At 53.1% G+C, this 17,233-nt stretch overlaps 6 protein-coding genes across 6 annotated transcripts; 1 reads left to right on the forward strand and 5 right to left on the reverse strand.

Annotated features, from left to right (window-relative positions):
• Positions 1 to 1,214: 1,214 nt before the first annotated feature.
• Positions 1,215 to 2,402, reverse strand: ACET3X_003963 (uncharacterized protein; the record flags this gene model as incomplete). The annotated part of the gene is made up of 1 exon (XM_069450116.1): positions 1,215 to 2,402. One exon carries the CDS (start codon positions 2,400 to 2,402, stop codon positions 1,215 to 1,217), a length of 1,188 nt encoding a protein of 395 aa, XP_069307941.1.
• A 634-nt stretch (positions 2,403 to 3,036) lies between these two features.
• On the reverse strand, positions 3,037 to 4,702 carry ACET3X_003964 (uncharacterized protein). Its single transcript, XM_069450117.1, has 4 exons — positions 4,501 to 4,702; positions 4,031 to 4,419; positions 3,617 to 3,967; positions 3,037 to 3,498 (listed from the first exon to the last, which is right to left on the reverse strand). The coding sequence occupies exons 1-3, from the start codon at positions 4,625 to 4,627 to the stop codon at positions 3,818 to 3,820; spliced, it is 666 nt and encodes a 221-aa protein (XP_069307942.1). The 5' UTR covers positions 4,628 to 4,702; the 3' UTR covers positions 3,037 to 3,498; positions 3,617 to 3,817.
• Positions 4,703 to 5,298: 596 nt separating this feature from the next.
• Positions 5,299 to 6,243, forward strand: ACET3X_003965 (uncharacterized protein; the record flags this gene model as incomplete). The annotated part of the gene is made up of 1 exon (XM_069450118.1): positions 5,299 to 6,243. One exon carries the CDS (start codon positions 5,299 to 5,301, stop codon positions 6,241 to 6,243), a length of 945 nt encoding a protein of 314 aa, XP_069307943.1.
• A 612-nt stretch (positions 6,244 to 6,855) lies between these two features.
• On the reverse strand, positions 6,856 to 8,487 carry ACET3X_003966 (uncharacterized protein; the record flags this gene model as incomplete). The annotated part of the gene is made up of 4 exons (XM_069450119.1): positions 6,856 to 6,900; positions 6,953 to 8,108; positions 8,159 to 8,276; positions 8,349 to 8,487. 4 exons carry the CDS (start codon positions 8,485 to 8,487, stop codon positions 6,856 to 6,858), a joined length of 1,458 nt encoding a protein of 485 aa, XP_069307944.1.
• Positions 8,488 to 8,935: 448 nt separating this feature from the next.
• On the reverse strand, positions 8,936 to 11,407 carry ACET3X_003967 (uncharacterized protein). Its single transcript, XM_069450120.1, has 4 exons — positions 10,861 to 11,407; positions 10,594 to 10,742; positions 10,139 to 10,544; positions 8,936 to 10,090 (listed from the first exon to the last, which is right to left on the reverse strand). Exons 1-4 carry the CDS (start codon positions 11,063 to 11,065, stop codon positions 9,498 to 9,500), a joined length of 1,353 nt encoding a protein of 450 aa, XP_069307945.1. The 5' UTR covers positions 11,066 to 11,407; the 3' UTR covers positions 8,936 to 9,497.
• A 1,004-nt stretch (positions 11,408 to 12,411) lies between these two features.
• Positions 12,412 to 17,013, reverse strand: ACET3X_003968 (uncharacterized protein). The gene is made up of 2 exons (XM_069450121.1): positions 13,139 to 17,013; positions 12,412 to 13,087 (listed from the first exon to the last, which is right to left on the reverse strand). The coding sequence occupies exons 1-2, from the start codon at positions 15,888 to 15,890 to the stop codon at positions 12,687 to 12,689; spliced, it is 3,153 nt and encodes a 1,050-aa protein (XP_069307946.1). The 5' UTR covers positions 15,891 to 17,013; the 3' UTR covers positions 12,412 to 12,686.
• Positions 17,014 to 17,233: the final 220 nt, after the last annotated feature.

The raw sequence follows: 17,233 nt of genomic DNA on the forward strand, positions 1-17,233 counted from the left end.
GTCGAGATTCGGTCCACCCACGCAGCTTCAACCGGTGTCAGCTACCAAGAAAAATTGACAGGAAGGGTTTCATGCAAGCTAATGATGGCTTCTCCATATCTACCGTCGAAAAAGAATTAAACACACTCGCCCAATGATACGCATATGGCTGTTTTCCTTCTTACACGGTATACGCTTGAAGATCGCCGGTAACGTCAACCGGATAACCTTTCCCAGCTCCACGCGAATGACGACCTTTACCCACTGTCCGTCTCCATCTCAATCCGAACTTCCGCGGCGCAAGTCTTTCTTGGCTACAGCTGTCGATGCGAGTTGGAGCACAAGGTTCCACTGATATGAAAAAATGGTGAAGTCACTAGAAGCCAGTTATCGCGTCGACGTCTGCCGATCATGATGCGTTGCTCATTTGCGGTCTCCGCTGATTGGTTCCAGCGGTCGCTGTGGGATGTGCGCGTGGACAGTCGTTCCACGGAAAGAGATTGTGCGCATGCGCTATCATTGAATGTATTCCGAGGATCTGAGACAGGCTGGCATTGATGGCACTAGCTAGCTGTTGGGCTGTGGCTGGTGAGAACGGAGTCTTACGACATGTGAACCATTCATGTGGGCGGGATCACCAAGGCTTTAGACGAGTTGCTGAACGTGCCACGGTTCTGTTGCAGAAAATGACATGTCAAAGTTCCGATGTAGTTGTCAGGAAGAGCTTCGAGCATTTCTGGTCCTATGCTGTCATGCTACTTCACAATTCTTGTACTCGCACATCGCATCTCACAGTAATCCGCTACAACCATGCTCTCTCAGTAATGGGTATTAGCTGAAGTGTTGACTCAAACCACACCCTAGTGCTATTGGAAAAGTTGGATGTGTGAGAGTACCGGCATCCTTCCAAGTATCACAAAGATAATGCTCAAATGCAGTTCAGACAAAACTACTCATCTTAACTACTCCGTAGATTCTTCTCAAGGTGTATTCTACTCAAAACTTGCATGGTATGAAGTGGTACCTGAGTAACTGGAAAGTCTCGTTATAGCTTTCGCAACATCACCAGAGCTGTATTCATGTATTTGATTTTGTTGAGAGTCCTGCCAAAGTTGTATTATCCCCGATAGCCCGTTTTTCGCATTCGATAAGTGAGCCTCGGGTAGACTGGCACTACAAAATGGCTGCGGTCGAGCTATGACATCGTCCTGGCACAGAGTCTTGGTGCGCCTTTTCTAGATGTGAGGAAACATGTCAGACCACTCCACTCCACGAAAGCTACTTGCAGGAAGCGCTCTTAGACTAGCAAAACCTTCTACGATGATGAACAACCGCGCGAGTCCATATGCCCCAAATAGTGGGACGGTGAGTGCGTACTGAAAGAAAGGATGTATCTGGTACATTAGTTGTGTAACGGTGTCGACTTGCGGAATCCCTAATCGACGACAAAGGTTCGGTAATTGCCATATGGTCAGGAACCAAAGATTACCAAAGACAAAGCCACATCCGAGGAGTAGGACAAAGGCACTACGCGAGAGGTTTCTTTCTAACGGTGATGGAAAGTTGAAGTCCCACGCGATGAAGTGTATGCAAATGAAGGTGAGTGATACAATCGTGGATATTGCCCACTCGGATATCGTCACTTTCCCAGGGTTCATCCGCGACGTGTTTTTGAATCGTGTAATTGGCACATGTTTAGAGTCTGTACCCAGTTGGAGCAAGTGCTCAAGCCCCCACATGATGGGGTCAAGAATTTGATAGGGATCTGGAGGTGGATTGATAAAGTCGAGCGGAGTGAGTTCGAATGGTTGCTTGGCTACATCCTCTGCTAGTACAAGTACATCTCTCAATTCAAGCGATCCTTCGAGATGTAGAGTGACCGTCGTGTCAACGTCCAACGGCTTATGGAACCAGAAGTAGAATGTTGGAAACGTGCATAGCACGATAGCAACAACGTCCAGCTCGAGCATGCATACGTTCAAATGCTGAACGGCGCGGCCGATACATTGGAGGGCGAACCAGAGTATCTGGATGGAAGTAAGGATACGAACGAAAGCGTCTGCTTTGTTCCTGTCCTGGATGGTGTCTCGTTGAATGCTGGGGAAACCGATGAAGCCGTGCTCAACAAGGTAGTGAATCTGATGGGCGTTGACGGGAAATGGCGGGTAGTCTGGAGGGTCAAGCATGAAGCCTCCCATGTCGGCGAAGAACGCGTGTGTCATGGACCAGTCATGATATCCAAGTTTGGTAAACTCGGACACAGAGTGTCGCGCGGAGAGATACTGGACCTGGGCGAATGACGCTAGGATTTCGGGAAAGAAGATGGTAAAGGCGACCCATGAAAGTTTTGTTGATAGATATGACCGGAAGTCGTGTTTGTCGGGCACGTTCAGAAACAGAACAGACCAACTGCACAAAAACATGGTGACAAGGCAGCTCCAGACGATGTCAATCGTACCGCGTTCATTTGGCGAAGAAACCCAGCCGTGGACCAGTGTTGAGTTCATGAGTGTTATCGATGCATGCGCAGATCTCTGATCCAAGGTCGACGAGAAATATTTGTGTGCCTAGTGGGCATCTTTATAACACCCTGATGGTTGTCAACAGCACGAGGTCAGGCTGAGTTCAACAGACCGTGCTCTTATCAATAGTAGTTCACAGTTGGAGGGTGCGCGTTGTCTCACAAACCCAATGAACCGCAGGATCCTGGCGTAATCAGCATTCAGATGAGGTTACTTGAAGGAGTGTGAGTCTGGGATTTGCAGCCACCAGATAAGTACCAAGTCGTACAATTGGTTTGATTTCGGAAGGAGCAAGGCTGACCCGTGTGAGGCTACGTGGGGGCGGAATGTACAGTCACTTGCAGCAAACGAGAAACGGAAACGCGGGCTCGGGAGAGGCCGTCCTACCCAAATGCTGGGTTGGAATTGCCATTATTCTGCTTGGCAAGACAGAAATAGAATTGTGGGTGTTGTCCAATCGTATTGTGAACCAGCGCCATCGACGACATCCGACTAGTTGTGTGGACACATTGTTTGCTGGAACTTGGAACTAATTCTTCAATGCTGACCGAGTCCTACAGTGTTGTTGATAGAGTCAAGATTTCGACAAGACTTGTATTGAATAGTGATAATTTGCTAGTGTCGCATCAGATTGGCGGTATTGCAACATCCTATACGTAACAGTACCAATATTGGATCTGATGCTGGTAGTGAAACTTGCCAGTACCGCATGTGCCGGGGTGACAAATTTTTCAGTACTCAATCTGTCGGGCGTGAAAAGCTACCAGGCTTCGAAGGGTTTCTGGACGTATTCAGGTTGCCGATAATGGATATTGACGATACATATTGAATAGTTTACCGGTACTGGGTAAATTGCCGGGCGTGAATCATTGCCGGTACCGAGATATTATGACAGTGAATAGGTGACGCTCTGGTCATATGCTAGAGCTAGATAGGTCATTTGTATTGATTCATACACACCCGCACTTTCGACTCTCTCAATACAACGGATATGTTTCTACTTCCTGTCAGCATTGATGAATATGTTCCTACAGGCAATAATCTTGCACACATCCTTGAACTGAGCACCACACGAGAACTAACGAGAGAGACAGACAGTAAAAGCGCATACCTACTTAACACATGTACTGTGTGGTGCTATGCTTCATTCAAAACCACAAACGCTAACCCCACCAACCCGTTGTTCCAACGCCGTATTCCGCAATACAGATGCAAGTGCGTTCCACCGAACCAGGTGAAATGTGCCTTTTCTTCCAAATCCTTCCTCATGTCTTTGTGCGCGCCGGAAACGAAACATGGCGATCGTTTCGAGGACTCTAGGTAAGCTTCTGCTTGATGAAGAAAGCTCGCAAATGCGATAGTTGCCAAACGCATGTAACACCGAGGATGACAAGTTGGATGAGTGTCCAGCGAACGACACGCGAGTTGGTGTGCTCGGACTGATCGCGGAATTCGGCTTCGCGCTCCTGCAGAATGTATTAGCCAGCGTTCTCGCATCCATGCGGCCAATCTCTAGGTGGGAAACTCACTCTCTGGAAGACCTGTTCCCTCCTGACGTCCTGCAACCTCGAGTTGAGGTCCTTGACCTTCTGCACCAGCGTCTCGACCTTGTCCTTGTCCGTGCTCTCGATTCTGCTGGTCTCGCCAATCGCCATGTCCAGTGTGAACTTGACTGTGCCGTGTACACCTGAGCTCAACCAACCCCCACCACTGCTCGGCACATTCTGGGGTGTCACGCAGATTCTATGTTGACCGCTGTCGGCAGCGCTGAAAGTGAAGCGGCCCTCGGATGTCCCTCGTTGGGCAACGATGCGGTGGTTGCTATCGAATGTCTCTTCCACGGTGACGAAGACGCCGACGTCGGGCTTGGTTTGGTAGGTCTTGGTTGCGTCGTCCCATGCTTCGGCGTGGTAGTGGCCTAGTCATGTTAGTCGTAATTCTTGCGCCGGCTTTGTGACGTCTCGACGCCAAGAGACCCATTGGAGAGCATGTCTCGTACCAACGACCAGTGTATCCTTGGGCAATTCCTCGTAGAAGCACTTCTGGACCGCACCGTCCATGAAGAAGTGCAGCGCTTGTGACGGCACCGCTAGCGCAGCGGCGAGCAGCAATGTTGGTTTCCACATATTGGCAGTACTATTTCCCTGCGAAGGACTGGCTGTGCGCGGAGTTGAGTGTTGGGCGAGCTGGTCACTTGGGAAACTTGAAGCTCCAATGCTTCGAGATCGCGAAACTCCAGGTGTACGTTCCGAAAGCGGTTAGACTCCCGACACGTGCCTTCTTTCGCGTCTTAATCTGACTCGAACATGACTCTGGCTTCAGGACTACTACTGTCAACTGAGAGTGTTTTTTGAGAGAGGACAGCTTTCCGAAATGCAGTTCAAAAATGCGAGAGGCTGATGCTGAATATGGACTGTGGTGGACAGGTCTGGAGCATCACCGTGGTAGCGCGTAAAGGATGTGGTACTCTGTTTACTGTGGTACATACTGCTGAATCCCTGTGTAGTCATTTGGCTCCTCCTCTCGTTTCTCCTTACCGGTAGTCGAGTCGGCGGCGATTACCTATACAGCTATGCCCACCTCTTTGAGACACCTCCGAGGCCAACCCCGCAGCTACAGCGTATAACCCAGGCAAACAAATCGTCCGCAGGCGGTTGATTACGTTGACAATGCTAAAGACCCTTGCTAAACCTCTTACTATTTCACAAAATCAGCCAGGACATCTACCTCATCTCAAGTGCTACACCAAGTGATCTCCGCCTCCATCTTCATACAACCAGTCGAATCCACCACCGACATGGCACTCTTCTCACCCTCAGTATCCGCTCTCCACGCTCTGAAATCAACACCAAAAACCATTCTCATAACAGGCGGATCTTCCGGCATCGGTCTAGCAACAACAAATCTCCTTTCAACCCTGAACCCTTCCCACAACCTTGTCGTGGTCGACCTGCAGCCCCCACCCCAGTCCTTCAACCACCCTTCCTCAAACCTACTATTCCACAAATGTGACGTGACCTCCTGGGTCTCCCAACGCGCTGGTTTCGAAGCAGCACACAAACGCTTCGGCCGCATAGACTGCGTCTTCGTCAACGCCGGGATCGCCGAACAGGGCGACCAATTCTTCAACGACACGCTCGATAGCGATGGCAGACTCGCTGAGCCAAATCGGAAAACTCTGACTCTGGATATGGATGCCGCGGCCGACACAACAAAACTCGCCATCCACTATCTGCGGAAAAATGGGAAAGAAGGGGGTTCGATTGTGCTAACAGCTAGTCTGGCAGGCTATCTAGCCTCAGCAGGGGCGCCGTTGTATTCCGCGGCGAAACACGGTGTCGTGGGCTTGATGAGAGCGTTGAAGCAAGAGTGTGCCAAACTAAACATTAACATATCAGTTGTTGCGCCTGCCATAACGGCTACGCCTATTTTGGCAGCAAACAACAGCGCCCTGGCCATGGACCCGGATGTGTATGTGAGGGAGATGGCCAAGGCGGGTGTGCCGATTAACAGACCGGAAGCTGTTGCTTTGGCCGTCTGTTGGTTGTTGAATGAGGGAACCAAGGCGAATGGTGCGGGCATATTCGTCCAAGCAGATCGATTTGCGGATTTGGAGAAAGGTTTGGCGAAGAACAGGCAGGCGTGGATGGGCAAGGACATGTTAGATCTGTTTCGTGGGGGAAGAAGTGCGCCATTGTTTGCGAGGCTGGAGCAGGAGGGAGAATCAAAGGCGAAGATATGATGTGAGACACGAATAGTCAGGGAGGTAGGAGGATGTTGTACATTCGTGCGCATACGACTGATTACGCATCATTGGACGGCAATGTAAATGTCGGTATATATATCCAATCCCATATCGTATCCCAACGTTTCCCTTTCTTGCCATCCCAACGCCATCGCTATGCTAGCAAAAAGAAGAGTAAATCAAACTTCTACTCGGGTGCTCATTTCCTCGCCCTCTTACTGCTAACCTCGCTGCTTTGAGAAAACACGCTTGCACTTCTCTTGTGCCCTTGCCCTGATGCACCCTGACTAGTCGCTCTTGACTGCTGTTTACTATCATCCTCCCCCTCTGCATCCACGTCCCCATCATCTTCTTCCCCATTGAAGCCTCCCTCATCTTCCTCGCCCTCAGCGTCATCGTCGGGATTATCACCGTCATTGTCGTCTTCGTGATCATCCCTATTTGCGTCGCCATCGTCCCCGTAGTTCTTATTAACATCGTCCTCATCTTCATCGTCGTCATTCTCTCCATCGGCATCGACTTCCCCACCTGGTGTCTGTTGCGAGTCGGGAACTTCGTGTTTCGCTTGGCCTTCTCCTTCTCCTTCACCGCTCTCGTTTCGCCGAGCTTTCATAGCAAGCAAAACTTTGCATTCTCCCTCCTCCTTCTCGCGAACTTTGCGCACGTCGAGTAATTTGCTGACCTTTGTGACGAGACTCTCAAATACCTCACCGACCTTACTCGTCGGGATACTGACAATATCACTGACACCCAAAGCCGCCAACATTTGGCCAATCTTTTGGGTTTGAACATTGCTTTTCGCCTGTCGCATCTTAAGCAGCTTGTCGGAGCCAAACGTAACGCCCGAAGTAAGTCTATCATGTGTTGATACATTGAAGCGATGTTCTTGATGTGGAGAGAGGTGCTTGACTGGCGTTTGCGCGGTGGGTTGTTGGTTCTGTGCCATGCTTTGCCGTCGATTTGCTGCTGAGAGTTGTTGTTGTGCCGAGCCGGGAGTGTGCACCATGTCGTTCGCGGAGAGGCTGAGGCGGCCAGGTCCTGTTCCGCCGCCTGAAGCGCGTTTCTTGCTGCGGTCTTGCTGAAACAGCTGCTGGAAGAGAGCCTGGAGGGCTTGCGACGATGTAAAGGCCTGTAATCCGGCAGAGACTGCCTGGTTTTGGGGCGGTGCGTCCAGTCGTGCCCTAAGTTCCTCGCGCTCAGCATCGAGTCGGTTGGCTGCCATGTTGATGCGCTGGAGCTCTGTGAGCAAGAACTCCTCCTCTTTAACCTCATCCATGGTGCGATTGATGAGTGCTGTGGCCAGCATCTTTCGATTCCGTTCCATCACCGGGTCGAACTTTGTAAGCATCTCGTAGAGGCTGTACTGGTCTGCGTCCATTGAGACTTCTGGTATGCGTTGCTTCATGAGCTTGGCCGAAATATCGTAGAAACGTGCCTTTAGATCCTCTAGCGATCGCTTCTTGGACGGGGCAAAAGGCATCGTGGCTAGTGCATGGTCCTCGCCGTTTGCAGTTTCCGGTGGGTGTGGCTGTGATGGCTTGTAGTCATAGCGATCCCATATCACAGGCCAGCGGTATGAGTAGTCTCGTACCACTTCGAATAGGTAGTCTGTTTCCTCGCGGCTCCAGTCGTTGCTGCGTAGGTACTGGTCGTACTCCTCGTCTGTAAAGCCGGGCATGTCTACCTTGATGTCGTATTTGGCGTAGTCGGCGCACAGTTCGAGGTAGTTGTCGGTGGCGTCGCTTTCCTGCATCGTCGCGTCGTCGGCTTCCTGTACGGGCGGGGCGGTGGTGGGCTTGCGCCGCCAGTGCTTCAGAACGAGGCCATCGTTGCGCGCTGGGTTGGTAAACGGCTGTTGTATCCTAGCGACGCGAATTAGCCAATCTTCCACAGGATCCTCGCCCTTACATACCATCGCTTCGCCGGCCCCGTGCTCTGTCTCTTTGCCCGGTACGCCTTCTTTTCCTCGTAGACGGCGACAGGCGGTGGCCGTTCGCCATATAGCGCAGCAACCTCGCGCGCAACACCCTCTGGTCGAATGAGAGTCAGTCTCGACCTTTTGACGATTTCCCAAGGAAAGACGTAAGGACTGCCAAACGTACGTATCTTCCTGCTCCCTCCTGCAGGCTTTGACCGCTTCTGTGTCTGCGCCGCCACTGCTGCTGGACCAACTGCCTTTGGCGCATCACCGCCGGCAGCAGGCAGCCCGAGCATGTCGCGCACATCGCGTCCCGACGCCATCGCAACTTTCGCAAGGCGCCGCTGATCGATGAGCCGGTAGTAGGAGAGGGTGCGGATGATGGATTCGCAGGCCCCGGGCTGAGTGGACGAGCTTAATTTCGTTGTTGGGAAGTCGCGTTGGACCCTGCGCAGATACCTCACGTGTGGGAATATTGGGATTTCGGAGAAGAGAAAAAATTATGTCAAAAAGGGCTGGGACACTGGTTCAAAAGAGTGCGCAAAGGATATCGAAGAGATTCAAGAGTAACCAAGCTACAAGTTAAGTTCTTGCGCTATAGGTAGGCACAGCTATGGAGTCATGGATTGCCGCTGTTACGGCACCTTCCAATCGCATGCGCAAAGAGGCCATAGCTCCTTGCCTCGAGATGATCACTTGATCTCCTCAACGGCTAGATCGCAGCTACCGGCCAGGCACACGCAGATATGATACCGGCCATGGCAAACGTCACTGGGTTCAAAGATGAAATTTCCGTGTAGTGAGTGCGTCTATTCGCCCAACTACTCTACCTGAACTAAAGCGAGGCCCGTCTGTCGCCCTGTACACGCGATACAGTAGGCCTCGGCCGCGCCGTCAGAAGAGACTCCTTTACATGCTATATTTTCCTCGTGCCAAAAATGAATAATGAAAATGAGATGCCACAAAGTGCGAGCGTCCCCAAGCACACCGCAACGCCGCAAGCGCCCAATGGAAATCACTCCCACATGTACTGCCAGCTGGTGTAGTCTCGCAACAACGCGGGAGCGCAGAGATGAAGGAGATGGAGATGACGATGGTGATGATGTTGTTGTTTTTCGGCGCTGATGAGGAATCCAAGCTGGTGTGTGGGAGGCGGTTCGGTCGATCGGTCGTCGTAACTATTACCGTTGAAGGAGATTTTCGGTCCCGTCTATCAATCATTACAAGATACCTATACAGGAAGAAAACGTGACCGAGGGAATACTATCGCTCAAAGAACGGACTCCGTGATGCAACGCAAAGGGAAGAAAACCAAGCTCGAGGACCGCGGTCACTACTTGCTGGCGCCGCAGCACAGGGCATTGGCCAGTTTTTGCATGAAGCTGGGCTTTTCGGCCGACGGTTGCCTCGGTTGCTGCGGGTTCGGACTGCTGGCAGGAGCAGCGCGGTTGTTCTGGGCCAAGTTGGGCTGGCTGTGTTGGAACTGGGCCTGCGTCGAAGCGCCCTCGGGCGGTGCAAGCTCGCCCATGCTCTTTCGCTTCACCTGCGAATCACGGTTCATGTTCTCCCGTGGGCTTCGTCCAGGCTGGGCGCGGGTCGCTCCGGGCTTTGGCAGAGGCTCGTTGAGACGATGATGGTCAATGGGCAAGTGCGTCTTTTGTTGCCTGTGTTGCTGGCCTTGCATGTTCACAGCCATGGAGGAGTTGGGGTTGGGGTTGGAATGGTGCATCGCCTGCGCAGCAGATGGGTGCGACTTGAGAACCTCCCAGCCCTTGCCGTTGTTCAGCTTCATCCAGTCGTACTCGCCGTCTTCAACCTCTCCAGTGCTCTTGAGAGCCTGAGTGAACAGCTCCCGTAGGTAGTCGTAGTCGGGTGTGTCCTCGAAGCCGAGGTTCCGGACGTAGCTGAGGTACTTGTTGAATTCCTCTACGCGTTGTTAGCATGAATACAGCACGGCAGAGACGCGTAACATACCAGGGAAACCATCGCACAGGTCCTTGATGGGCGTTGTCTGCTTCTTCTCACCAATCTTCTCGTACTTCTGCTTGTTGGTAGCGGCCTTGAGGCCTTGCCATGGCAGTCCACCTCGCAGGAAGTACATGAAGACGTGACCGAGAGCCTCGAGATCGTCGCGACGGGATTGCTCACGCCCAAGATGGGTGTTGATACTCATGTAACGAGCGGTACCAGAGAGCGACTTGCGTTCTCTATACGGAATGTGCTGCTTCGTCTTGGGGTCACGGTACTGCTTCGCCATACCAAAGTCGACGACGTGGATGACATTGGCGCTCTTGGAGCCGGGGCGCCCAATGAGGAAGTTGTCGGGCTTGATGTCGCGGTAGATGAGGTTCTTCTCGTGGATAGTCTGAACCCGTGACAGCTGGATGGGTGTGAGTAGGTGAGAGCGCGACGGTGCTGTCGGGACATACCATTTGCTTGGCTACCATGACAACAGTCTTGATGGAGAACTTCCTGTTGCAATGGTCGAACAGGTCCTCCAAACTGGGACCGAGCAGGTCGATGACCAGAATGTTGTGAAGGCCTTCCTGGCCGAAATAATAGACGTTGGGAATCCCGGCTGCACGGGTTAGTCACGATCAAAGTCGATGGTGCGAAGATATATATAGACGTTGGTGTTGATGAGGTTCAACAAAACAAGCGGTAGAGTTAAAGGGGGAAGGAAAGTCAGCACTCACGGCAGCCCACGAGGATCTTGTATGTGCGGTACTCGTCGCGCAATTGGGGAGCATCGCTCTTGCGCGGCTCGAACTTGATGGCGACCTGCTGCTGGTTGAGCAGGTTGGTGCCCTCGAAGATGACGCCGAAGCTGCCCTCGCCGATCTTCTTGCCGACGCGGTAGTGCACGCCGACGACGTTGGAACTCGTACTGCCGCTCGCCATGGTGTCGGTTGCGTCGTTATTGGCCGTCGCCTGGGGAGAGAGAGTGGGAGATGGAGAGAATGGGAGACGGGTAGTGGTAGGGAGGGTGGGTGGCTTGGTGGTTGTGACAGCAGCGAGACAGGGCCGCAGCCGTACTCCGGTAAAGGCTTGGGGGCTATGCACCGGGCGAGGAACGCGACTCGGCGTTCCTGAGACGGGCGGGTCGAAGTCGAGTCGGAAGCGACTTGTGCTGCAACGAAGCAGCTGCGAGGGGGGCGGAGAGGTCAGAGGAAGGGACGCAGGACAGGGACGTGTAGTGAAGAAAGAGCGACCGACTCTCGACGCGGAAAAGACGTGGAGAAGGGGAAGGAGCGACTGAGCATGGGGCGTGCACTAGCAGCCTATCGACCGACTCTTCGCTAGACTGTTAGTGGCTCCCAATTCACTGCGAGCACGGGACTGCAACGACCGAGCTATTTACACCCGCCTGCATAGAGCCCAAACAAGTGCACGCTGGCTATCGTCGTCGTCGTCGCCGTGGGCGCGGTCCTAATGCAGCGTTTCGGCCATGTGTTTATTCATCATCCCCCTTCGCAGCGGCGTACGCTTCATTCATTCCCCACTGAGCTGTCAGTTGTTGTTGTTGTACCTGCATGCACAGTCCACACCCAAACTAGCCCATCCTCCGAGCAAAAGCAGCCCTGGGACGCTCTCGGAAATTCGACACATCCTTTCCCAGCCAACAAACGCGTGTGCGCGAAGGGGAGGCCTGCTCAGCGGAATCGCGATTGCCTTTGAGCAAAGACAAGTCGTCCCTGTCTTTCGTCATCGCCATCGCTCTCGCATCGTGCATCAACAGCCGACTCAGCACACGTGATGATCTTTGCTGTTGTAGAGCTGCATCACTCCCGACTAGGATGCATATGCGTGTCGTGTGTTTTGTCCAGCCTCACCGCTGCTGTGCCTGTCGCTGTTCACGCATGCCGCCTACGTCAATTTGGTGGCTTCGCTCGCCTCAGGGCATAGCCAACGGTCTTGGTGTGGGAAAAGAAGAAGCAAAGGCAGGCGCAAGCCTCTTTGACACGTTATCTACTGCCCATCACCCATCTCGCGTCTCAACTCGCAGTACCACTTTTTCCACAACCCAGGCTCCCAGTCGTCCAACGGCTGTTACCGAGTCAGCCATTGGTGTGCGTGAACATCCGCGCCCTCTCGCTCGCTCGCGCCACACTCGGTTCCCTGATACGGTTGGGTATCCACTGCGCAAATGAACGCTTGTCGTCGCTTGACTCCACAGAACACAGTCGAGACCCTTGCCGGTATGCGGTTATGCATGTCACTATTCATGGTTGTCCCCTACCGTTCATGCATTAACCAAATAGTGACGCTTTGTACATTTGGTGCCAACTCTATCGTCCTGCCCTAGTCATGCACTGACACGCTCAAGACATGTGACGCCTGTCGTCGGGAAACCTTGAAACCCATCGCTACAAATACACGTTGATAACAAAGAAGAAAACAAAGGCTGTCCACGTCTGCAGAGTACAGTTTTGAAACGCCGTGCCCAATGCTTGATGCGCGCCTATCCCCATTGCCTTGAATGCACTGCGCCCGATAAACCCCCGAATACGACCACAGCATATCATGAATCCTGCATCACCACGTCTTGCTCATGTTGTGCGCTTTCATCATCACCGTCAAATGTTTCAGAACCAGCAGCTTCCTCGTCCCTCTCGTCCTCCGCATCTTCCTCTGCGATTTGAGGGGCCACAGCACCGTCTTGGGGAATGGACTCGCCCTGCTGCTTCAGCTCGCGTGCGTACATTGTCTTGCCCGCTGTCCAAGCTGCCTTGAACCAATCCGTGAGCCGATTCTTGTTGACCTGCTCGCGAAGGATGTCGTCATCCAGGAGATTGTCCTTGATGATCGGATTGCGAAGATCTTCGGCGGCAAAGCGAACGCATAGCTCTCCATGTGTTCCTCCCGCGCCTAGAAGATCACGAAGGTTCTTCGGCCATAGCGTCCTGACGAAAGGGTTGTTGACTGTAACATGTTAGTCATTGACCAATATCCGGATGCCGGACATTAACTTACTGCACATGCCGCTCAAGGTCCGGAATGTCCATGCCATAGTTGTATCTTGCAACACATCGTTTATCGTAGCATCCGTAACGTCCTTGGTGGTGTTGATCGCTGCCCAGTTGTCTTTAATACACAGTCGCTTCCAGAAAAGCTTGAGGAGGCCATCACGAGTTGTCCGGTGGATGTTGTTCCAGTTGACCAGCAGGACTCTGAAAGCGTAAATGAACTCGTCGTTTCCGAGCAAAGTAACACCTCCCTCGCTGTCATCTGCATTCATGAGAGTGAGTATGTCAATCATGAGCGCAGGGTCGATGACTTTGTGGTAGACCAGGTTCTCAAAGCCCTCTTTGAGAATCGCCTGGTGTGCTGGTCGATCCCTCAGACGGCCCTGTCCGAATTCAGCCATGAGAAGTTCCACCGCAGAGTCTTCGTCTAGAGCACCAGTGATGATAGGTAGCAGTCGCTCGTAGACCTCTTCCTGTATTTTTGTGTACTCCAGTTGGTGATCGATGCTCTGGTACATGGCTTCGCGCATCTTCAGTGCCTTGGGCTTCTCCCTGCGCGGATCAACCACCGGCTGGTCATCGCCATGCCTCGCTTCCTTCTTGCAGAGCAGAGCGAGCTTGGCCATGGAAAGCTCAACGCGCTGGCACCACGCATTGGTTTCCTGTTTTGAGCCAGCCTCGAAAAGGAGTTCAGCTGCAGCCTCATAATCCTTCTCGCCGCAGACTTCATTGATCCAGCCGAGCCGGGCACGCGACGGCTCAGCTCGCAAGAACTTGGTGAGTGCCGGCTGGTTGAGATACTCCTTCATGAAGAGCTGCCCTGCTTGGTTCTCGTTGATGTACTTTGAGTAGAACGCTCCAGCCCATTCATCGCCGTAGACCTCAAAGTAGCGCGCAATACGCTCTTTTATCCGATTCAGCTTGACTGTGCTTTCGGCCTGCTCCATTTTGCTACGAGTGCTGGCTTTCTCTGTCTCGAGCCAGTTCGACTCTTCCCAGATCAGATTGACAAGTGTGGACATGTCGCGGTACTGCTCAGCCAGCTCCATGCCTTCGGTGGGCAGTCCAATCTCCATCAGGCCCATGATATGGGAGGGTCGAACATTGTTATTCCACTCGTCCTTGAGACTACGCCCCATAGCTCGGGTCTTCTCGTCGCTCTGTGCAAGAGCCCACTGGAATCGTTCAATATGAGTCTGACATCCTAGCTTCACCAAACGAGGGTTATCTTTGCCAATCTTCTGCGCCAGCATTTCTTGGTCGCCTTCCTCGTAGTTGTCCACAGCAAGGTTGCGGCCAACATCGATGAGGCTACGGATAGAGCTAACGATATTGTGAGACGAAGTCCAGAATTGAGGTAGCATGTCGTAGCCATGTGTCGACTTAAGGATGCCGTCGTCCAGACAATCGGGGTCGAGACCATACACTTCTACGTTTGCTTGCCGGAACTCGAACGCTGTTTCCAGAGTGACAAGCATGACATCGGTGCCCTCGCTGAGTCTCTGCATAATTGACGGGGTTTGCTTTAGGCCCTCCTTCATATAGAAAGTCCGCAGGTAGAACCAACCCCAGGGTATTAGTGTGTGGAGACTGTCAACGTCCTTGACGAAGAATTGTCTGATGGTGTCGTTTTCGCCGAGCTCGGAATCAATGGCAGTCTTATAGCGTTCATTCAGAGCCCTGACAATATCGCCCATCAAAATCTTCTCGGGGAAGGCATCCGGATGAATCTGTTGGTCATGCAGCTTGTCCTGGTACCAGAGCCAAAGTTTGTGTGACGCCGCGAGCTTCTCTGCATGCCACAACAGCCGCCACCTTGTCTGGAAATCCACGGGAGGATATTCGGTCTGTAGCTGAGAGATCAGGGTTCGGAGAGCAAACAAGCGTTGCTGGAATTGGTCGTCCAAGTTAGAAACACCCTTCTCGAGATAGTCGTAAGCTGAGCTTAAGATGCCAGCGCTGATGGTAAGAGCAGCTTCGGCAGTCTCCTCTTCGGCGAATGAAAATCGTGACTTGACAGAGAAGTCTATGATGTTTGCGGGTATCGTGCTGAAAAAGGTGGCTTGTTCGAGTTTGCTGCGTGCGGTAATATTGACACGCTCCCTATCCTGATCGTCTGTCGTGGGGGGTAATGCGCCGATCTGTAGAAGGCCAAACTGTTGGACGAAAATTAGAGCTGTCGACTTCCCGTCCTTTCTTAATGAGGTCTCCAATGCGTTGCCCGCGAGTGTCACTTCTGGGCGGAAGTAAATGGTATCCTGGAAGGGCAGACTAGAACGTCCTGAATCTGCAAGCAGTTGTGCTTCAGGGCTCTCCTCTGGCTGAGCGAGGGATGCAACGAACACTGCTCCTGGAAACTGAACATAGGCTGTGTGTCCAGGCTGTGGCAGAAGAAGCGTTCCGGTAGGCTCCTTTGGTAGCTGGTTTTGGTGAAAATTACGGACTGGTATCACTCTGCTGATTGTACCAGCAGTCCGTGACAGATCCACCTCGAGGAGGAAATAGTCCAACGAATCCCGGCCAGACCGTGCCACCAAAACCAGAAGATTCACAGCATCCTGGCTCTGTTGCTGGCCCATAATGGCGAAATCGAGCACTTGCACGTCCTGCTGGTTCCGCACTTCTGGGACAGTGTCTGCTTGAACTGCCGAAAGGATCGCCTCGTGTACGTCCACGTCTCGCTGGTGGTTGTTTTGTCCTGACCAGCTCAAGTCCCACGTCTGAAAGAGGCCGTTTCGTGTCGCCGAGATGACCTCCATGTGGCCCTTGGACTGCGATGTCCGAGCCTTGACTGAGGCGATGGTCTTCCGGATCGATCCTCCAAGAAGGCCTTTGAAGCTGAAGAAGCTGCCTCCCGAGCCATTTGGTGCGCTCAAAACCGTTGTCGCAACGCTCGGTCTACCCTGGGAATCGCGTAGTGTCAGCTGAGCGAGTCTGCCACTGCTAAAGACGAGGACATAGCCTGCGTGCTCGACATCGACCAGACCGGTTATAGTCTCTCCGGAGTACAGCTTGACAAATCCCTCTACTCCCTGCTGGCGCTGGGGGTATAGGCTTCGGGCGTCTGCGCTGTCGATGTTCTCCCAGAAGCTGATCTTTCCGGTCGAAGGTGCGAGCGCGACGATACCGTAGTCGTTGGTGGGGCCATTGCGAACGATTGCGCCTAGCGGAAGGGGTTCACCTTGTCGCAGACCGAAGTTTAGGTTTAGAGAGACGACCTTTGTGGGGCCGTTGGGGGCGTTGTAGTCCCATACAAGGGCGCGTTCAGAGGTCAGGGCAAGCGCGAGGCCGGCGGACGGGAGGGCGGTTGCATATATCGGGGCTAGGCATGTATGTTAGCAAGCGCGCGTTGGGTTGGGCGACGTGAAGACGTACTCGATGGGCGGAGGAGCGCTGACGGGAAGCCGGGCAGTTTCTTGACGCTGTAGGTTGCGTTCTTGGTCTATACGCTCGCGTTAGGAGCGATCAACTTGCACGGATGCGTATCTACCCACCAGGTATGTGCCGGTATCCTCCTTGGGCGCGCGCTTCGGCGCTGTCTTCTTCTCGCGAACAACCAAAGGCATGTCCACGAGGACGGCCGAGTCGCCTACGCTCTGCACAGCGTGGCCATTCATCAGGGCACTGCCATTTCCGTTGGCACTGGCCGGATCCTTGAACGTCTCGTTGTTGAGTTTGCTTCGCTTGCGGCTTCGTTGTTGTTGCTGAGATCCGTCCGAGTCGTTGCGCTGGCGCCGCCGTGTGCGCGCGCTCCGTATGCTCGCGAGCGAAGAAGCCTCTGGCGAAAACATGATGAATCGGATGTTGGGGCTGGTTGGAAACGCGATAGAGCGCGCCGGTGATGGTGTTGGCTCTTCGCTGTGTTATGGGTGACAACTAAGAATGCATCGAAGCTTTGATGATGGGCAGGGATCCGTGCCACGCTAGAGCCGGAGTTTAGCACCGCAACCTGGTTTCACCCCAGGGCTGTCGAGTACCACTACATACGCTCTGCACACTGTACGCTATCTATCCACCAAACACCAGAAGATACGTACAACGGCGTCAGTAGAGGTGCTTACTGACATGTTCAATCTTGTATGCACCTGGCCCAGTTTGCATC

Source organism: Alternaria dauci, chromosome 3 (assembly GCF_042100115.1).
Source record: "Alternaria dauci strain A2016 chromosome 3, whole genome shotgun sequence".
NCBI classification, from domain to species: Eukaryota; Fungi; Ascomycota; class Dothideomycetes; order Pleosporales; family Pleosporaceae; genus Alternaria; species Alternaria dauci.

Bases quoted from the DNA above. Each gene is read 5' to 3' on its own strand.
- ACET3X_003964 (XM_069450117.1), bottom strand. From the start codon at position 4,627: ATGTGGAAACCAACATTGCTGCTCGCCGCTGCGCTAGCGGTGCCGTCA. The intron at 4,420-4,500 runs GTACGAGACATG...TAACATGACTAG, and splicing joins CAAGGATACACTGGTCGTTG to GCCACTACCACGCCGAAGCA. The intron at 3,968-4,030 runs GTGAGTTTCCCA...TACATTCTGCAG, and splicing joins GGGAACAGGTCTTCCAGAGA to GAGCGCGAAGCCGAATTCCG.
- ACET3X_003967 (XM_069450120.1), bottom strand. From the start codon at position 11,065: ATGGCGAGCGGCAGTACGAGTTCCAACGTCGTCGGCGTGCACTACCGC. The intron at 10,545-10,593 runs GTATGTCCCGAC...ACACCCATCCAG, and splicing joins TCATGGTAGCCAAGCAAATG to CTGTCACGGGTTCAGACTAT. The intron at 10,091-10,138 runs GTATGTTACGCG...AACAACGCGTAG, and splicing joins CCTGTGCGATGGTTTCCCTG to AGGAATTCAACAAGTACCTC.
- ACET3X_003968 (XM_069450121.1), bottom strand. From the start codon at position 15,890: ATGGAGGTCATCTCGGCGACACGAAACGGCCTCTTTCAGACGTGGGAC. The intron at 13,088-13,138 runs GTAAGTTAATGT...AACATGTTACAG, and splicing joins GACCTTGAGCGGCATGTGCA to TCAACAACCCTTTCGTCAGG.